The 19,896-nt window shown below is 35.7% G+C and overlaps 1 protein-coding gene across 5 annotated transcripts in view; it reads left to right on the forward strand.

The window, feature by feature from the left end:
* Mmp16 (matrix metallopeptidase 16) overlaps positions 1-19,896 on the forward strand; it is a 264,408-nt gene that overhangs the window by 128,304 nt on the left and 116,208 nt on the right. For all 5 annotated transcript variants that reach the window (NR_135158.2, NR_166735.1, NM_001379518.1 and 2 more), the window contains 2 exons: positions 6,197-6,345; positions 14,819-14,941. Coding sequence is in view for 3 of the 5 variants with exons in the window: in NM_001379518.1 (NP_001366447.1) it covers positions 6,197-6,345; positions 14,819-14,941 (272 nt within the window). In the remaining 2 variants the exon portion in view is untranslated. The remainder of the gene's footprint in view (positions 1-6,196; positions 6,346-14,818; positions 14,942-19,896) is intronic.

A 19,896-nucleotide genomic window follows, 5' to 3' on the forward strand; every position in this document is an offset into this window, starting at 1 on the left:
CTATCTAATTGAAGGAGCTCAGAGCTATCTGAAGAAATATCAGTTAGAGGATTGCCTGATCCACTGGTCTGGGGGCATACATGTCGAGAATTTATTTTACTGATTAAATTGTCTTAAAGAACACATGGTTTTCATTTTGTAAAATGACCTTCAACCTTCATCAGTTGTCCCTCAATATAGATCAGACCCAAAGTATGTAGGTCCTACACTGTGGGCATTACTATTCCTATTCAAGTGGGCCTGGGCTGCATAAGACAGTTAGATGCCCATGAGTAAGGAACAAAGCAGTATTTGTATGTAGTTTCTGCTTCATTTTCTTCTTGACTTAACTGTATAAAATAGTGTGTTTTATTGTTAAATTTTCTTGCATGCATTATACATATTTTTAAAAATCTCAGCTTAGTCCATTCCTCTCTCTTGCCCACTTCTCATATTATTATTTAGGTCATTCATGTCAACCTCTCTATACTGTGGACTTCCATCCATTCCTTCCATTCCATCTTATTGGAATATAGACAGTGCATTTAAATAGTCTAGTCATGGTGAGGACAGATCAATCTACGATTTAAAAGTTACTTTTTCTTGCTTTGTGTTTTATAAGGTGTTCATATAACCCTACATAAATGTGTATAAGATTAAAAAAAAACACGCTCATTGAATGTGAGATTTTGTACAAGCACATTGTAGGTCCTGAAGGAGACTGATTCATTTTATTATCTTTCTTGTTGTAATGAAAGTGACTCTGCTTCCTGAACATGAATGGGAACCGAGTTCCTTAGGCACATGACTCACTATGCATACACTTTCTAGAAAATTCACATGTTACATTGTTTAGTTCTTTTCCCTCATCTATAAAAATACATATCTCATGGGGATTTTCTTGCTTATGATTCATGAGGCTACTGTGATATAATGTGTAAAAATGTCAGCATGGGTTATGGCTATGTATTCATGTTCTTTATTTGTTCTTGATGGTGATTTTTCTGTCCATGGTGGTTTTTAGACATATTTTGGACATGGAAGTATGCCCACTAACAATCATCAAGGAATATAAGTAGTCTGTGGAAACAGCAATAGAAGGAAGCACTAGGACTACAATTCTGCAAATCCCCCTAACAATATCTAGCAGATGATTGCATCCCAATTCAGGGAGCTGAGAAGATTTGTGTCTGGAGATCAGACATGACTGATTGGTGAGCTTCGCTCCCATGGCTGCCAAGTAAATCTTACAATTCACTTATGTAAAGAGGAAAAACTCTTCTCACATTTACATATTAAGTTTTATGTTCTATCATAGATGAGAGAGTTTCAAGTTGATATAAAGTATATAGCCTTGATGTTTATTACAATTTACACTAATAAGCTAACTGTTTTCCTGAATTCATCTGACGGTTTCAAGCTTATGAAGAGAAGTGAGATCTCCAAGCAAAACCATGGAGGCAGAAACTGAAAAAGATATAGTGAAGGACCACAGCTTACTAGCTTGATTTCCTCTGCTTGCTTAGAGTGCCTTCTGATATTTCCTGGGAGCATCTGCTCATGAGTGGCACAAGCTATAGTTGCTTGTGCCTTCCATATCAATCAGTAATGCAAAATATGTCCTTAGACTTCCCTATAGGCCAGTCTGGTGGGGGATATTTTATCCATTGTGGTTCTTCTTTGCCTGTGTTCACAGCATGTGACATATTTATAACAAACAATCCAGAACCAGATCCAGTTTTGTAATATGTATAGATGTGTATGTATATACATACATATGCAAAACATGTATATATGGTAAAATTATCAGTGGAGTGAATTCTATATCTGAAGTGAAATATAGTGATTCATTCATGGTGGGCGATAGAATAGTCTTGTGGAAACCGTTTAGATTTTAGAATGAAGGGAAAAAAAAAAAACAATTTCTGCCTGGTTAGCTTATTCTACCAGTTTTCAACATGACCAATTCTGAATGAAAACACATCCATCATTTTAATATTTTCATTACTAGGCAGTTATAATTCATGTTTATTGCCACTTTTCAATCTAGAAATTACAAAATCTAAATTTACCATTGCTTTGCCCTATGAATAACGGAATTTCACGAGGAAACATCCTGTAGCTTTTGTGACTTTGTTGATGATACCCTAAACTATGGAGTTAATCACCTACATTTAATTTTAGTTTTTAAGAGGCCTTAGTACATCTATGTGGAAGTTGTAGCTTGTCTGTTAAAATGCAGTTGTATTTTCAGGAGAGCAGTTATATCAGAATATGATTCAGCATATTTCAATATCTATACTAGTATGTTGAAGTTTGCTGTCAACTTATGTTTATAAATAAGTTTCCAAAATAGTTAAAATATTTATATAGTAATAGAGATTTATTTAAAACTAGGTCACCTCTATAAAGTTTATTTATCATCAGTGGCCTTCCCATTTACTGGATAGTACTCTTATTTTGATTATAGGAAATAAATACACTAGAATGCCTTGCAATAGTGAATGCTGATTAGAAATTACTATTATTTAATCTAAGTGGAAATATCAAGTCAGTTTCAAATTGGTCTTGTATAGTAGCAAAATCTTAAACCCACTCCTTTTCATATACCCTCCGAAGATTTTTTTTTAAATTCCTTAAACATATTGCTCCCAACACCAATAAATTCAATAATTAATAAACCTATATACACATTTCAATTTATAATAAGTGGGTGTGAACAACTTACAAATATTTAGAACCATCACTATTTGATTACTTATTATTATAACCTATTAGAAGAAATGTTTTTAATTTTTCTGGCATCTGTTATTTGCCATTTCTTGCTTTTTACAGAAGCAATGATAGATTTGTTATCTTTTAACAATAAGAGAAATCATATTTCATTACCATATATTGCTAGACTAAGCATAAAGTGAATAAAAAAGGAAGTAAAAAGGAAAGGAAGGATATGACTGCCCTTAGGTATGGTGAAGGAGATTGTGGATAAAAGGGAGAACATAGCCAGAGGCAGGAACATTGGGCAGAGATTAGAGTTTTTATCACCTGAGCCAGGAGAGGAGAGGGAAAGAGGAAGGAAGAAGTGGGAGATGACAACAGGTACAGAAGATATTTTTGCTAGATCCCATTCAGCATAGAGAGTCATTCTGGTGTGCTTCCAATAAGATAAACCACTAAATGTAGAAAACATGCAGTTTCTGAAAGGTAGAGCACACATGGATAGTGTATAACACAGTTAATGCACTGAAAGTGAGGTCACAGATTCTCTTCAGTCCTACGGTTGTTCTCATGGCAATGACTGGACTTACTGGGCGGTAGGCAGGTCAATTTTTCCCTGAACAACCTTCCTACTTTTCATGTTTTCATGGTCTTAAATTGACTTTATCTAATGACAACAGTAAAGTAAAATAAATGAAACATAACAATAACTGTCACCAAAGCCTAGTTTTGCAAATATTTTACATTCCACTTGTTTTAAGATATGGGTGATTTCCAACATTTTGTAATTTTTCCCCCCAAAGGGTCTTTAAAATAGTCCTATGTTTTACTCTTATTTTAAGGCAAATATCAACTTGAACAGACACAATTTTAGTAGTAAAAGGCATAAATTATATGGCTTACTGAGCACAGACTTTACTGTGAGTTTTATATACTTTGACTTCAGCCTTGTGCTGTCCTCAAATGCACACTTGAAGAACATATTCCCTAAGTACCCATAATGTGCATTTGAGCACTGAATGTGCACTGAAAATATTTCAAGGCACAAAATATATCTCAGGAGACAATCTGGTGTTGCCAGTAATATAGGAGGGGTAGGAGATGAGATCTAAGTTTAAAAGAGGAATACATTTCTAGTAGCAGTGTTTGAAGATGGATGTCTGTGTTGCAGGCTGTTAAATGTAATGTGTACTGCATGTTTGTGTGCGTGTGCGCGTGCGCGTGCGCGTGCACATGTGCGTGTGCGTTTTTGTGTGTGCGTGTGTACATCTCTAGGCAAATATGTAGGATTAGTGCAAAAAGATACAATAGTAGATACTTACTATTAGAAATGGATACTATTAACAAGAGGTAAGGTGGACCTTCAAATATCTCTTTGTAGACTTTTTTAAAACTTTTTTTAATATCATAGAATATTTCCTACTCATCTGGCAAAATCATAATACTGACATATCACTCAAAGTAAACTTTAAATGTAAATGCAAAGGCTCACAGATTGCATGCTGTTTTGTAATTAAAAAGAGCTACACACTTCTCACTCAATGGGCAAAGCAGCTTTTCATGCATAACAGCAAAATGTAATAGAAAAACTGAAGGAAAATATAACTTCTTTTTTATATATTTTTTGAAATAATGTAAAATTCCACTTCTTCTGGAAGACTAAGTCATAATCCAAATGTACATTTTTTAGATACTTTTCATTATGTACTTTATATTTACATATTTTTCTATTTGTATATAAATCATAGGTTTTCATATAAACGGCTTTCTCTTTGCTGTTGTTATAAACTTAATAGCCAGTAGCTTAGCACCAAGAGTAACCTAGCAACAATCTGATTCCTAGCATGTAGCACATAAAACATGCACACGGTAGTATGGAAAAAGTTTGTTCATGTATATTATTAAGGACTACTTATTTTTGAGCTATTAAATGAAAATACTGAATTTCATACTATATAATATTATTGACTGACTACTCCATCCAGAATATACTGAATCTTTCTCCGTTTGCACCACTCCCAAATAGGTGACTAGATTGTGTTCCCTGGCAGCCTGATCATCACAGATCAGGCGAGGAGTGCCTTGACACACTTTTATCATTTAGGAGGCAGCTTGCTGAGATTGACTTTCACCGGTCACCTCCTTGACAGCAGTGAAGCACTCATCTTTAAATAGCATTTGTCAAGCTCATGATGGACACTGTTCTTTTATGAATGTGAATTTTAGGGAATCCACAATAAATTTGATTTTCACATTTTAAAGCTGGCATATTTAATATCCTTTTTATGAAATTTAATTTCTATATTTGCCAGTTATCTTCACTTGGAATGTAAAAGTCCTGGGCTATGGTTTTTAACTTATACAATGACAGTTGTTACAGAAATACTTCCTTTCCATAGTATCACTTACAGTGTAACTAGAGAAAGTTAGGGGGACAAACGTTCACAGCTGAGTGCCTTTAATTACTTATGCAATTATATGAGACTTAGCAATTTGTCAAGGAGTTCTCTGATGGTAAAGAAAACTTGCAACCCCTGGGAAGACTGAGATAAAAAAACAAAGAGCATGTTTGGATTCAGATGGGCACAAGCAATGAATGAATGGGCTGTGGCGAAGTAGGCAAGTGCTCATAGGTAATGGTTGCAGTGATGTGTGTGTGTGTGTGTGTGTGTGTGTGTTTTGAGGGTGATGAGTTTTTTTTTTTCTCCAATGCCCTGCGTTTTGTATTCTTTTTCTTTTTGTTTTTCTTTTCCTTTTTTTTTTCCTTTTTCTGTGACTTTAAATGGTTCTTAATAGTTGTACCACTCATGAAGAAGAATTTTGGTCCAGGTTAATGCCTTCGTTCTAAGTCTTTTCACTAGGGTGAAGATTAGAATGATGTTGCCTTTAAATTGAGAACTAAACATAAACACAATGAGACAATTGGCTATTGTATATGTTTCATTATGAACTACCCTGAATAATGATTATATTTCATATGAAAATGTAGCACATTCCTGAGAATATCCAGCTACAGTTGTGTAAAATGTTTACATGAACACTATATATAATGTATATAATATCATGTATATCATGATTCATCCATAAAGCTCTCCATACCAGCTATAACCACTATTCAATTGCCAGTTGAAAAGCTCTGTAGGTTAATATTGAGCACAATTTTTATATCTCCCAGTAATGGTATCTTCATAGAGTAGTACAAAGTATGATTTTGTAGCTGGGTTCCTGGAGAACACATGGAATCTTATTTGTATATTTATGTAGTATTAGGCATACAAATGATATATGACAAACTTCTATGTAGTGATTAATCACAATTTTTACTAATTCACATTTATAAATACTGTGTAAATAATGATAGCTACTACTGAAAGTAAAATATAAATAAAAGTTCATATATATGGTACAAATAAATTCACACTGTAGGTATAAGCTAATTTCCAGAACATTAATGTTCAATTGTAAAGTTGGTCTAAAAAATCTGTTCTTGTGATTACAGGTTTGGTTACAAAAATACGGCTACCTTCCACCGACTGACCCCAGAATGTCAGTGCTGCGCTCTGCAGAGACCATGCAGTCAGCTCTAGCTGCCATGCAGCAGTTCTATGGCATTAACATGACAGGAAAAGTGGACAGAAACACAATCGAGTAAGTAATGTCCTCTAAATTCCTTCTGTCATTATTCTTTGAGTTCAGTGAAACCTCAAAACCTACACAGATGTCAACAACCACTATTGGGGTATTGTATTTCATGATCTTTTCTAATTATCAACATCTGATGGTTCACATACCATATAATATCCAAGGTCGGGTTTCTTCTCATGGTTTCAAGAACACATTTTGAAGCAAGAAAGAAAATATGATCAAAACTCAAAATAAATGCATCTATTTTTTGTTTTTGTTTTTTGAGACAGGGTTTCTCTGTGTTCCCCTGTCTGTCCTGGAACTCAGGTTGTAGACCAGGCTGGCCTTGAACTCAGAAATCTGCCTGCCTCTGCCTCCCAAGTGCTGGGATTAAAGGTGTGCACCACCACACCCAGCAATGCACCTTTTTAAGATGCTCAATTGAGTGGCAGTGGCTGATAGCTGCTTTGTGTAGTTTGTGAGACTGCTGATCACATCTCTGCAAAGTGGTATCATGATATCATCTTCACATTGGATGTTATGCAAGTGGAAAATATTATAAATAATGTTTTTATGTTGAACTGGATAGGAAGATTCAGAAATTGACTATTTCTAGTTTGCTAATTACCCAATAGTGAAAGTTCTCTAAATGGAAGAAGTACTATTTGCATTTGAAGTTGCCTACTTTAAATTTCTCAGTGACAAAGATCTTGTTTATTCTTTGTATTTGTTAATTTACTGATTGTTTTATCCATTATTCCCAATAGCTTCAACAAGTGGTTCAAGTAGATACTTCATGAAAGGCTAATAATGTAGGTTTATGTATTCACAAGTATACAAGTATGTAATAGCATATTATTTTCATCACAATCCCCTAGTAGGTTGTACAAACTGGGGGCGAATTACTTTTGGTTCTAGACTATGAGGAACAAACTGTTTGTTTCCCTGTAGAGGAAGGCAAATGTCTTTTGTATTCTTAGAAATCTTTTTTGTTTGTCATTTGAGACAGGCTTTCTCTATATAGCCCAGGCTGTCCTGGAACTCACTTTATAAAGTGAGACCAGGTTGGCCTCGAACTCAGAAAATATGATCAAAACTCAAAGTAAATGCACCTTTTTTTTGTTTTTGTTTTTAGAGACAGGGTTTCTTTGTGTAGCCCTGTCTATCCTGGAACTCACGTTGTAGACCTGGCTGGCCTTGGATTCAGAAATCTGCCTGCCTCTGCCTCCAGAGTGCTGGGATTAAAGGCGTGTGTCACCATGCCCGGCTTTCTTAGAACTCTTGATGCTTACTAAGTTAATATATCTCTGTTATTTGTTGATTATACATTACCCTTCACAATAGACAAAAATACTATTTTCTTTACATCCTCACAACACAATAAATAAATAAATTATATATATATATATATATATATATATATATATATATATATATATATATATATACATATATACACATACACACACAAACCTGAATATCAAAGGCCAAATAAAGTGTAAGGGAACTTCTGAACACAGACCTTTTTGGTATTAAACCTGGGGAGGTTAGCTTGCTAGATATGTCACTAAATATCATTCATTTTTCTATTTAGAAATGAAATATCATGACAAAGTTCTGACTTTTCATCCTAATTGTACCTTTAATACTGAAATTCTATGTCCCTTTCTAATTCTTACATGAGGTTGTTAGTCATAGTATCACTATATCACCTAGACAGGAGCACATATGATTTAGTTTTTAAAATTAAACTTCAAATTAGGTTTTAAAAACAAGGTCTTAAGTCCCTTAGTGATTTTAAATAGATGTATAAGAAATTACTTGTTCAGACCTTGGAAAACAAAAGTCAAGAATAAATTAACTGCATTCTGCACCAATTAGAAACCTCATATCCATATTGGAAATTGAATTTCAAAATCTCACACCCGAGCACCTCTGGTCATTGTCATTATCTTTTCATTGAGAGACATTAGACATTTCTTAACTATAAGTATCCATCTTCATAAATAAACATAGGCTTTGCTAATAAGGACAAGCTTAGTCTTGGGCTTTGTTTCTGGTGTTACCCAATATTATTGCACCTAAGCCCCACTCTTCATCTTCATCTCAACATTATGCTGCTCTTGACATTTTTCTGGTTCCAAGATGTAGAATCATTAACTTCTGTTTCATTTCCTTGGAGCTTCAAAGACAACATTTTTAAAGTGCAAGTAAATTGAGGAAACGGAAAACAAGTTACATTACATTTTGAATATCCTAATGCCAAAGAAAAAAGAAGTATTTACCTCTCACTAGATATGGAAGCTAAGAAGGATAAAACAAGTCTTTTAGGGGCTGGACAGAGGATCAATGTTGAGAGTGTTTATTGCAGTGTAAAAGACCTGAATTCAGGTTCCTACACATCAGGAAGCTCACAACCACCTAAAAACCAGCCCCGGAGAGTCAGATTTCTTCATTAAAGCAGATACAGTGTATCAACCCTCCAGTCTGTCTCTCTCTCCCACACACATATAAATAAGAAGTATAATATGGCATTTAAAGAATTAAGAAAGTAGAGTCCTCATCTGCTTCTCCCAGTTGTAAGAAACTGGTCATTAAGAGGATGAATTGAAGCCCGGTGTGGTGATGCACGCCTTTAATCCCAGCACTCGGGAGGCAGAGGCAGGTGGATTTCTGAGTTCGAGGCCAGCCTGGTCTACAAAGTGAGTTCGAGGCCAGCCAGAGCTACACAGAGAAAACTTGTCTAAAAAAAAAAAAAAAGGATGAATTGATTTGATTTCCTAATGAAAGAGAAAGACAGAAAGACAGAGCTTTGAAGGTCCCTATTTTGTGAAAAGAGATTTTTTTTTTGGGTGGGTAAGGCAGGAAGGTCTAAAAACTGTGGACGCCTATATGAAATATGAATGTTCGACAGGTATTCAGTGAGTAAGTTCCACGCCAAGAGAAATAAGCTAGTTAGTCCATGGGAGATATGTAGCCTTTCTCTATAACACAGAACCGGAGGTTAAGAGCAGCTACATTGGCAGTCCTTAGATTAACACCAAATAAGTCTTTCTGCTTGTTTTCTGTCTATTTGCTTATCTGCTTCTGTGACTTTTTAAAAACAGCTTTATTCTTACTGAATTTTAATATTATATTTATTTTTTTATTGTTTAAATTAACAAACATCTTTGCCTTTAACAGTGGGAACCTGACATTTTATTAGTTCTAGATGAAATTAAAGAAGCACCATTACCCCTTCTATAATTTATTAGGCTTCTAAACATGCTATAAAAGCATTTTCCTGTGCTTGCTTGATTCATATGAGTAAATACTGAGAATCATACCAAAACAACAATCTACTACTTTATATAGATTATAAAGTATGAAATCCATGGGAATAATGATCCATACCTGTAATGCACCACATATGATGTAGAAGCAAGTCTGACTGACACAAGTCTGAGGCCAGTTTGGCAGACAAGTGAGTCTCCTGCACATTTCAGAGAGGGAAACCTTGTCACATACCAACAACAACAACAACAAAAAATAATAAGCCAAACCACAGGCTGGGCAGCAGTTAAAAATGCCCGCTGCTGCTGGGCAGTGATGGTGCACACCTTTAATCCCAGCACTTGGGAGGCAGAGGCAGGCAGATTTTTGAGTTCAAGGCCAGCCTGGTCTACAAAGTGAGTTTCAGGACAGGCAGTGCTACACAGAGAAACCCTGTCTCAAAACAAAACAAAACAAAACAACAACAAAAATACCAAAACAAAACAAAAACAAAAGAAAAAAAAAAAAGAAAGAAAAGCCCGCTGCTGCCTTCGTTAAATTTCAATTAAAAAAAAAAAATCCTGTGATTAAGGCAACTAATAGAAGACTGGGTCTTCAGTTTCAGATGCTCAGTCTGTGACAGCCGTAGCAAAGGGCTCAGCAGCAGGCATGGAGAATTTCCCTGGAGCTTGATCTGAGACCTTGTATCTTAAGACACACCAAGAGGTAGAAAGATAACTAGGAATGTCCTGGGCTTTTGAAACCTTGATGTCCATCCCCAGGGATACAACTCCTCCAAAATTTCCACCTTCTACATACTTCACAAACTGTTCCGCCCCTTCAGGCCAGGCCTTCCAAACCTGAGCTATGGAAGCCATTCTCATTCACATCACCACACTCAATAATGATGATGTGTAGTCAGGTTCAGCAGCCACATAAGTGTTTGAAACCATCCTAAGCTTGATAGAGCCCATCTCAAAATAACATAAGAACAGAGTATTCCTACAGTTACAGCCTTACTAAAACACTGCTTTTTAGTCATTTGAGAGGCAATCAATAAAGGTTAAACTTAGATTATTCATGGTCATTTTTTTTAATTCATATAAAGTATGACCATATTCACTTCATTATTGTATCTTCATGTCTGCGTGTTCACTTGAGATTGCATTCCTTTAGGCTGCAGTCTGCCTCCTACTTGTTAGGTAGCCACATTCTCTGTGAACTCACACATCCTACTGCAAGTTCCTCTTTTAAGCTCTGAATGGGTTAACTAATTCATTTCACCAAGCTTGCTTAAATTCCTTGATGAATAGAAAATAATGTAGTAGGTATAATAATATAATTTATCAAGTTGAGAAATAGAAAGCTCATTATGTAGGGCATGCCTGGTGTTTTGTTTTTTTGTTTTGTTCTGTTTTGTTTTGTTTTGTTTTCTTTCTAATTTAAATGTAATTGGGGTTGTCTTGTTTAATGTGCACATAGTATGCACATGAATAATGCTTGAGTAGAGGGCTATTTCTTACAGTAGTTAATATTTACTTTGGAATTCTGTCTACTTTTCTATATATGGCAATATGTGTGTACTAATATGTGTGTGTGTGTGTGTGTGTGTGTGTGTGTGCGCACCCATGTTTGAAGAGTTTAGACAATCTACATAATGCCAAAAAATTCAACAAATGCTGATTTTTTAATTTAAACTGTTTTAAATTGAACTAGAATTTCCAAAAATGTGCTAGGAAATTGTAGTAGTATTTAAAATCGCAATTTGTTAATTGGGATGATTAATGAGATATTCTGTGAACCATTATATTTTATGCACACATCAGTAGTCTGCATTATTCTTCTTTTTTCCAGATGTCAAGATAATACAATAATGCTAATACTTTTCAATTTAGAAAAAAAATGATGCTATCTTAGTAATTTATTTTATTTTGCTTTTTACTGTCTTAAATGTGCTTCTGGCTTTCACACAGTATTGTATTAGTGGATGGGTCTGACTTCGCTTTGGTAGCTGCCAAAGCTGGTAGCTAAAACAGAGGGCTTAGACTCATCTGAAGGCAGCACATTAATAACACTAGACAAGAGCTGAACCTTATTTTTGATGACTGTGGTGACTAATACATTCTTCTCTGCCCTTTGCACTTCAGTTTCTTCCTTTTGCACTTTGTCTTGTGGGCTGTACATGTGTCCAGGCAAGCCAGTTAACAGGCTGGTATTGGAAAAAACTAAGCTCTCAAAGTTTGAGCCATGTGTAGATTTGTTTAAGCACTCTCTGTATACCTGGTGGATCTGGTCCTTCTGTACAGATGCAGCCTGTGAATGTGTGAAGAAATTAAAAAAAACATTTTTAAGCATTCCTAGAAAAATCTGGGACAGCTCTAAGCTGCATGATACTGCTTCCTCTTAAATAAAATTTGGGAATTATGGATGATGAAAGCATGTCTAAACTCATGCAATATATGTTTTTGAAAGCAAATATTCTTTTAGTAAATGTAGGTACCAATGGGGTGTCCAATTACATCTCTGAGAGCTGGACTCTCTTCCATCCCCTTCCAGGGCTGTTTCTCGCAGCAGCTCTGCTGTGTCACGAGATACATAAACCACACCTGTGTTGAGCAGCAGCTGCCTGTGCTCAACCATGATCACAGACTTTGAAAACTTGAAACTACAAGGTTGCTTGGGATGAAGATTCTGAGAGTAGCCCCAGCAGCATTGAAAATCCTTTCTCGAGAGCACAGTACCAGAGTGTTGACTAGTGTTCACCAGCATGATCTAACTCTAAAAGGAAATCTTACTAACTTTAGTAGGCACTGTTGTGTGTGGAGAATAGGTAAATTACCTACTCATGTACAAATGTTATATTTCTGAGCTGGTCACTACTTATGAAACATGTGCAAACAAATAGATTAACAAAGGATTAGAGCTGTCACTGAGTTGAAAGAGATACTCTCCTAAACATAAGACCAGACATCATGCTGACTGAAGAAGACTTTCATTTCTACTGCATTTAATCCTGAAAAGGAGGGTGGCCTCCAGGGAGTTAGTAGTTTGGAATGTATGTAATTTGACTTGAAAAGGAGATGGTTTTCCTTATAACCAAGGTATTTAGACTAGACTGAAATTAGTTATGTCTGATAACTGAGGATAATTGTGATGTCCACATTTCTATAAGTATACAACTACTACCAATAATAATAATAATGCAGAAATTGTAAATGTTTGCTTTAAAAGTGTTATCTTTCTTGCAAAGGAAATAATTTCATTGGTGCCTTTTGTTATTCTCATATATGTATAGTGTAAGAATGGCTGATTTAATCAGGTTGGTTCTAAAACTTTAACTCACTTTCAAAAACAAAAGATTTTTGTTTGTTTTAATTTGAGATCATTCTATAATGAGCCTGCATCAGTTTTATATAATGACAGTAAAAAAAAAGAGATGACAGTAAAAACAATAGGATAGCATACTAAAAATGAATGAATATATTTAGAGACAAATGGTGTATTTCTTTATGTGTGCTAGAATGATGGCGACCTGTTGGGTCTTGAACTCACAAACCTCCTTTAACCTTCCCTCCAGGGACCATATTTTTAGTGTACAAGAAAGTACCCAGTTAAATCATGAATATTCACAAGTTCCATTTCTAAAATTAACTCTAATATATATATATATATATATATATATATATATATATATATATATATGTGATGGAAATAAGAAAAATCATTTTCATTTGCTTTTTGATTTGTTTATCCACACAAAATTCAAGGATGATCTTGTTATTTGTTGAGTAAAAGAGTTTGATGAGAAAAACAATTAAAAAAACTGAAACGAGGAAAACAACAGATATATATTTCAATGGAAAATCCTTAACAACTTGCTGCTGAGACAAGTTTCAAGGGTAGGTAGCAGACATCACAGTGATCAAGTGTCATGGCCAAGAAAACATGTTAGATTATGACATTATACTATACATTAAAATCAACACATTGAGAACAGTATTTCATTTCAGTGTTAAGCTTCATTTTGTGGTCCTGAACTGCTAATTCTTGAAAATACTTTTTATGATTTAACTTTTCTAATGTAGTGTGTTGAAAAATACTTTATAATTATTGAATTTGATTAACGATGGCAATAGAAATAATGATCGAAATTAAACGGAGAATTTGAAAAATGCCAGCACTATGTGAAAGAGCAATGTATTGTTCTCCAGGCGTGGGGAGTGGGTCTCTGCCATAGCAAACCCTGTCATTTGCATGACTGATAATAAAATCCATTGGAGAGGTGATGCAATCTTTTATACCACGGGCTGCTCTGTCAGAGATCCTAGTTCAATTTTCAGCATCTTTAGGTGGGTCACAACAATCTGTGTAGTTTTAAAAGATCTAGCACCTCAGTCTAACCCTGTTGGGACCAGGTACGCAGATGTTATATAGAAATATATGACGATAAAACATCCATATACATAAATAAAGTTTTAAATATAATTTAAAAGGAAGTATTAAGTCATAACCCATGCAAAAATTGCTGAAAGTCTAAAATCAAATCTTAAGATTATACAATAGTTTTCAAAAGTCGAACATATTATAATGAGATGTTGTAATGAAATGGTATAAATATATAGTAAAATATTATGAGTTATTATATTGGAATGTTATAAAGAGAAATTATAATGGAAAATTCATATGGAAAAAAATCACTAAATATTAGCACAGAATGATTCCTTAGTGTCATTTCATAGATGGCATGAGGAAGTGGAGATTTGCTCAAGGTTGCATACCATTTTCAACAGTATATATTATTTTTTAACATATTTTTTCATTTTTATAATTTATTTGTTTATTTTATACACACTGATATATGCAGTTACACCTGGAACAGGAGTTAAATACCATTGTAAGTGCCAGGTGGGTTCTGGGAATTGAACCTGGATCTTCTGGAAGAGCAGTCAGTTCTGTTAGCTGCTGAGTCATCTCTCCAGCCCCTTCTTTCTGCGGTTATCTCAAAATACATCATTACACCAGAGAGAGGAAATGTACTAAAGGATTTGAGTAGTAGCACAGTAAGTCTTCACTCATTCTGGAAATCCATGGTATCTATTAAGATTTATATTACAAGAACATTGAACATGGACCTTTTACCCTTCACTTTATGGATTACTGTTTGTTCTTGTTTTGTGATCATTAAGAAGAGGTTCTGAAAAAATACTCATTTTTTCTTTTCTTTTCTTTTTTTTTTTTCCTAAAGCTGGATGAAGAAGCCTCGATGCGGTGTACCAGACCAGACAAGAGGCAGCTCTAAATTCAACATTCGTCGAAAGCGCTACGCATTAACTGGACAGAAATGGCAACACAAACATATCACTTACAGGTATGCATGCTCAGCCCTACCTCCAGACCTTGTTCCATTGTTATTTGTTTGGATATTATTTTTTATATGTGGTGTTTTATGAATGAGAATGACATGAAAAATGATGCTGTATTGTCCTAAAACATTTACAAGTGAAATGAAAAGGGAATAAATGGCCATTAGGGGACATTGAAGACATTCTTTGACTTTTTTTGTCCTTTTGCATTTTGTGCCTCCCTGCTTCCGAAGGATGCCAATATTCCAAGGGATATGATATTCATGTTTTAACACAGTGTAGTCTTTGACAAGTATTTATAGTCTAAGAAATAAACAAATGATAAAGTCTCCATGTCCCTCTTTTAAATGATAGGCTTTTGAAATGGTTAGTGTCTTAGTTAGGGTTTTACTGCTGTGAGCAGATACCATGACCAAGGCAAGTCTTATAAAAAACAACATTTAATTTGGGCTGGCTTACAGATTCAGAGATTCAGTCCATTACCATCAAGGTGGGAACATGGCAGCATCCAGGCAGGCATGGTGCAGGAGGAGCTGAGAGTTCTATGTCTTCACCCAAAGGCTGCTAGTGGAAGACTGACTTCCAGGCAACTAGGGTGAGAATCTTATGCCCACACCCACAGTGACACACCTACTCCAACCAGGTCACACCTATTCCAACAAGGCCACACCTCCAAATGATGCCACTCCCTGGCCTAAGAATATACAAACCATCACATTCCACTCCCTGGCCTCCATAGACTTTTCAAACACATGAGTCTATGGGGGGCCATACTTAAACATAGCATAATGCAAAATGCATTTAGTCCAACTTTCAAAGTCCTCATAGAATATAGCAGTCTCAACAATGTTAAAAGCCCAAATTTCAAGGTCTCTCCTGAGATTCATCCAATCACTTAATTGTAATCCCCAAAGAAAAACAGGAATCCAGCTGGGCAAATTCCAAACTCTGCATCTCCATGGCTGATGTCAAAGTGGTCTTCAGATCTCCACTCCTTTTTCATCTTTGTTGACTGTAACAAACTGCTTTCTCTTGGGCTGGTTCCACTCCCTGTTAGCAGCTTTCCTCAGCACATATCCCATAGCTCTGGCATCTTTAACATCCTTGAGTCCCCAAGGCAATTTCAATGTTACAGCTTCTTGTTTCAGTGTCTGGGATTCCACTTGATCTTTTGGGCTCCTCCTAAGGGCTGGCATCACTTCTCCAGCTCTGCCATCTATAGTACTCTAAGCTCAGGTTGAATCACTCTACTTTGGCTTCTGTTCTTGGTGATCATCCCATGGTTCCGACATTTCCAATACACTGGGGTGTTCCACTCCAACTAGACTTCACCAATAGTCTCTCATAGGCTCTCATCATGGTGCCAAGCCTCAAATCCTTTGCATGACCCCTTCAGTCCTGGGCCATCAACTATAGCTGAGACTATACCTTCTCCAGTTGCCTTGCATGACCTCTCACAGTGCCAAGCCTCAGCTGTTCTTCATGACCCCTTCATGGCTTCAAAACCAGTATAACCTGGGTGATTCTTACACATTACGAAGTCCAGCTGCAGCAAGAGGTACAACCTTGGCTATCTCTGGAACACAACTTCTTTGTGTTCCCAGAAAACACTTCCCAGAAGATTTCACCTCAGTGATGCTGGTCTCTTCATAATCACTGCTAATTTCTTAGCTCCAGCTAACCAGCATCAATTGTCCCAGTAGTTCCTTCCATTCTAAACTCTAGAACCAGTGCCACATGGCTGAAGCTGCCGAGTTCTGCTGCTTTCAGAAATTAGAACGTGACCCGCTTGTACATTGTCACTGGCTTTCTGTTTTCTGAGTCCTTCACTGGCTAAGCTTAGCTATCCTGGGTCTTGCTCAGTAGATTAACCTTAAATGCAGAGATCAGCGTGCTTGTCTCCTGGGATTGAAGCTGTATACCACCATGCCTGGATCTAAATTTAGCTGGGTAGGATCTTGCCCCAAGGTCCCACTCCCTCAATCTGTTATCTCCTAGAACACAGGATTTTGCTCCATTTCACTTCCTGGTACCCCTTTAATACTCAAACCATATATTTTATATTTTTCTTTCTAAGCTTGCTATGCTTGTTCAAACTTCTCTTCATAAGACTTAACCAGAGAATAAAGTCTCTGCTGAGCTTTTTTGAAACTTCCTTTGTCAGTGCAATTAATCTGAGTCTCTTCACCTTAGCCTCAGGCAGACTTTTCATGCAAGGGCAAAAAGTAGCCACATTTTTCACCAAAATACCACAAAAACAATCTTTATACCACATTCTGAAATTCTTCTCCTTTGAAATCTCTTGGGCCAGGTCAACACAGCTCAAATTACTCCCAGCAATAAATTTTTTCATATTCCTACTAGGATGACCCATTAAGCCCCATTTAAAGAATTCCACTGCTTTCCAAATCCAAAGTCCCCAAATCCACATTCTTTCAAATAAAAGCATGGTCAGGCCTATCACAGCAATACCCCAGTCCCTGGTACCAACTTCTGTCTTAGTTAGGGTTTTACTGCTGTGAACAGATACCATGACCAAGGCAAGTCTTATAAAAAACAACATTTAATTTGGTCTGGCTTACAGATTCAGAGATTCAGTCCCTTACCATCAAGGTGAGAGCATGGCAGCATCCAGGCAGGCATGGTGCAGGAGGAGCTGAGAATTCTATGTCTTCACCCAAAGGCTGCTAGTGGAAGACTGACTTCCAGGCAACTAGGGTGAGAATCTTATGCCCACACCCACAGTGACACACCTACTCCAACCAGGTCACACCTATTCCAACAAGGTCACACCTCCAAATGGTGCCACTCCCTGGCCCAAGAATATACAAACCATCACAGTTAGTAACTGTGGTAAGCACTATAACCACTTTATCTTGTTTATTTTATTTTATTTTTTGTTATTTATTGAAGTCGGTATCCTTCTGTGCTACCTTCAATGATGCAAATTGATGTCCCACCTAGGATGATAGTTACTTTATTGGGATATATTATGGCTACTTATTTACCCACTGAAGTACTACGTCCTATAGAGTTGTGGTATGAACAAAAAGAGTTCTCAGCTCTGTGAGATAATAACAAATAAAATTTAGGACCCTGGTCTTAGGAAATACATAGGAGTGCACAGGTTAAAAAACTATATAAATGCTATATAAATGTGATAACTATGTAAATAGGATGGTAATCACACACACACACACACACACACACACACACACAAGTAAATCAGGATCGTCTATGACATTCTAGAAAACCAGAGAGTATTGTTAAAGAAATAATTCTTATAGCCGAGACCTATAAGGAGATTTGAAAGAAATTATTAAGGCAATGGATAGAAATGGAAGGTACTTCAGGAAAAAGGTATGCCAGAAATACCTCAATCAAAGTGTGTGATTAGAAGAGGAATTTTATAATACTTGCTATTTTCATAAAAACCCCTTAATGAGATGTTAAAAGATAACTTTAATTTGTTTTGGTTTTTTTTTATTTATCTAGTATAAGTTATTTGTGTTTATTTACCTTATAGCTTCATATTATCCTCCCAGGTAGAATGACACTAGATAATTGTTTTATGAAAATTATGTGAACTGCTATTCAGATGAGTTAAAAAAATAAACTTGTTTTTCCTATGAAGCTAGTATTCACAGTAATTTAAATTTTTGTGGGGTTATTCATTTATCTTCAGAAACATTTCATACTAATTATACTATTTGCATTTTCAAAAGAAAGTTAAACTTTATTCAAAGAAATGAATATGAAATACTGTTTACATCCCAGTGAGGGCAATATTAATGCCTGCTGTCAAATGAGCCTTCTTTCTATAGTGAAGTTTGTTATCAAGTACTACATAGTGTGAAAATGAGAGACTGATTGAAAATAACTTGTACACTTTATGAAACATTGATTGATAGCAATTCTTTTTCGGATAAGGTGACATAAAAGGTGTTTATAAATGTAACAAAACATTAGAAAATATAAGATTTTGTAAAATTAAATATACTGTCATTTATACTTTACACATTTCTATTCAGAAAGCCTAATTAATTCTATGCAATTATAAAACAACTAAAAATTATGACCATCTTAAATATTATTAAAATTCACTGTCACACCTATTTTCCACCAGTGAATCCTGTCCAGCGCAGTTTTTGTTTCCATGAATATTTTCTTTAGTGTGCCTCATTTGCAAAATCTGATGATCTAAAATCACAAGTGATACCTTTCAAATGACTGCTGAGATTCACCTAAGATTTTTTACATACCTTTTTTTGCATTGATAAATCATTTATTTTTATTACTAAATAGTAGTTCATTGTAAAGATGCCACAGTTTATTTATTTGCCAACTGAAGCATCTCAGTTTTTTCACCATTTCTTCAGAATATGGTTTTATAAACACTTTTGTATTAGTTTTATGTCCACATAAATTTCTAGAAAATTTGGGTAAGTACCAAGGAGAATAATTGTTTACTATATATTAAAATGGGGGTGAGCTCTGTATTAAAATGCCAATATAGCCTTTCCAAGTGGCTGGTTGTTCTATTTCAAATAGTCATTAGTGCTAGTTGAAAACTATGTTGACTAAAGTTTCTTCAACATTTAGCAATGTAAGTATAACTGTTTGGATAGCATGTCTTAGTTAGGATTATTATTACTGAGATGAAACACCATGAACCACAGCAACTTGGGGATGAAGAGCTTTATTTGGCTTACACATCCTTAATGACACTCCATTGAGGGAAGCAAAAAACAGGAACTCAAATCTGATGGGAACCTGGAGGCAGGAGCTAATGCAGAAGCCATAGAGGAATATGATGCATACTGGCTTGCATTCTCATGGTATCTTCAGTCTGCTTTCTTACAGAACACAGGACCAACAACAAGGGACAAGGTGCTCCCTTGGGAATTGCTGACTAAGGACATGCCTTACAGGCTTCCTTACAGCTTAATAGTATGAGGCA

This window comes from Mus musculus, chromosome 4 (assembly GCF_000001635.26).
Source record: "Mus musculus strain C57BL/6J chromosome 4, GRCm38.p6 C57BL/6J".
In the NCBI taxonomy this organism is placed as follows: domain Eukaryota; kingdom Metazoa; phylum Chordata; class Mammalia; order Rodentia; family Muridae; genus Mus; species Mus musculus.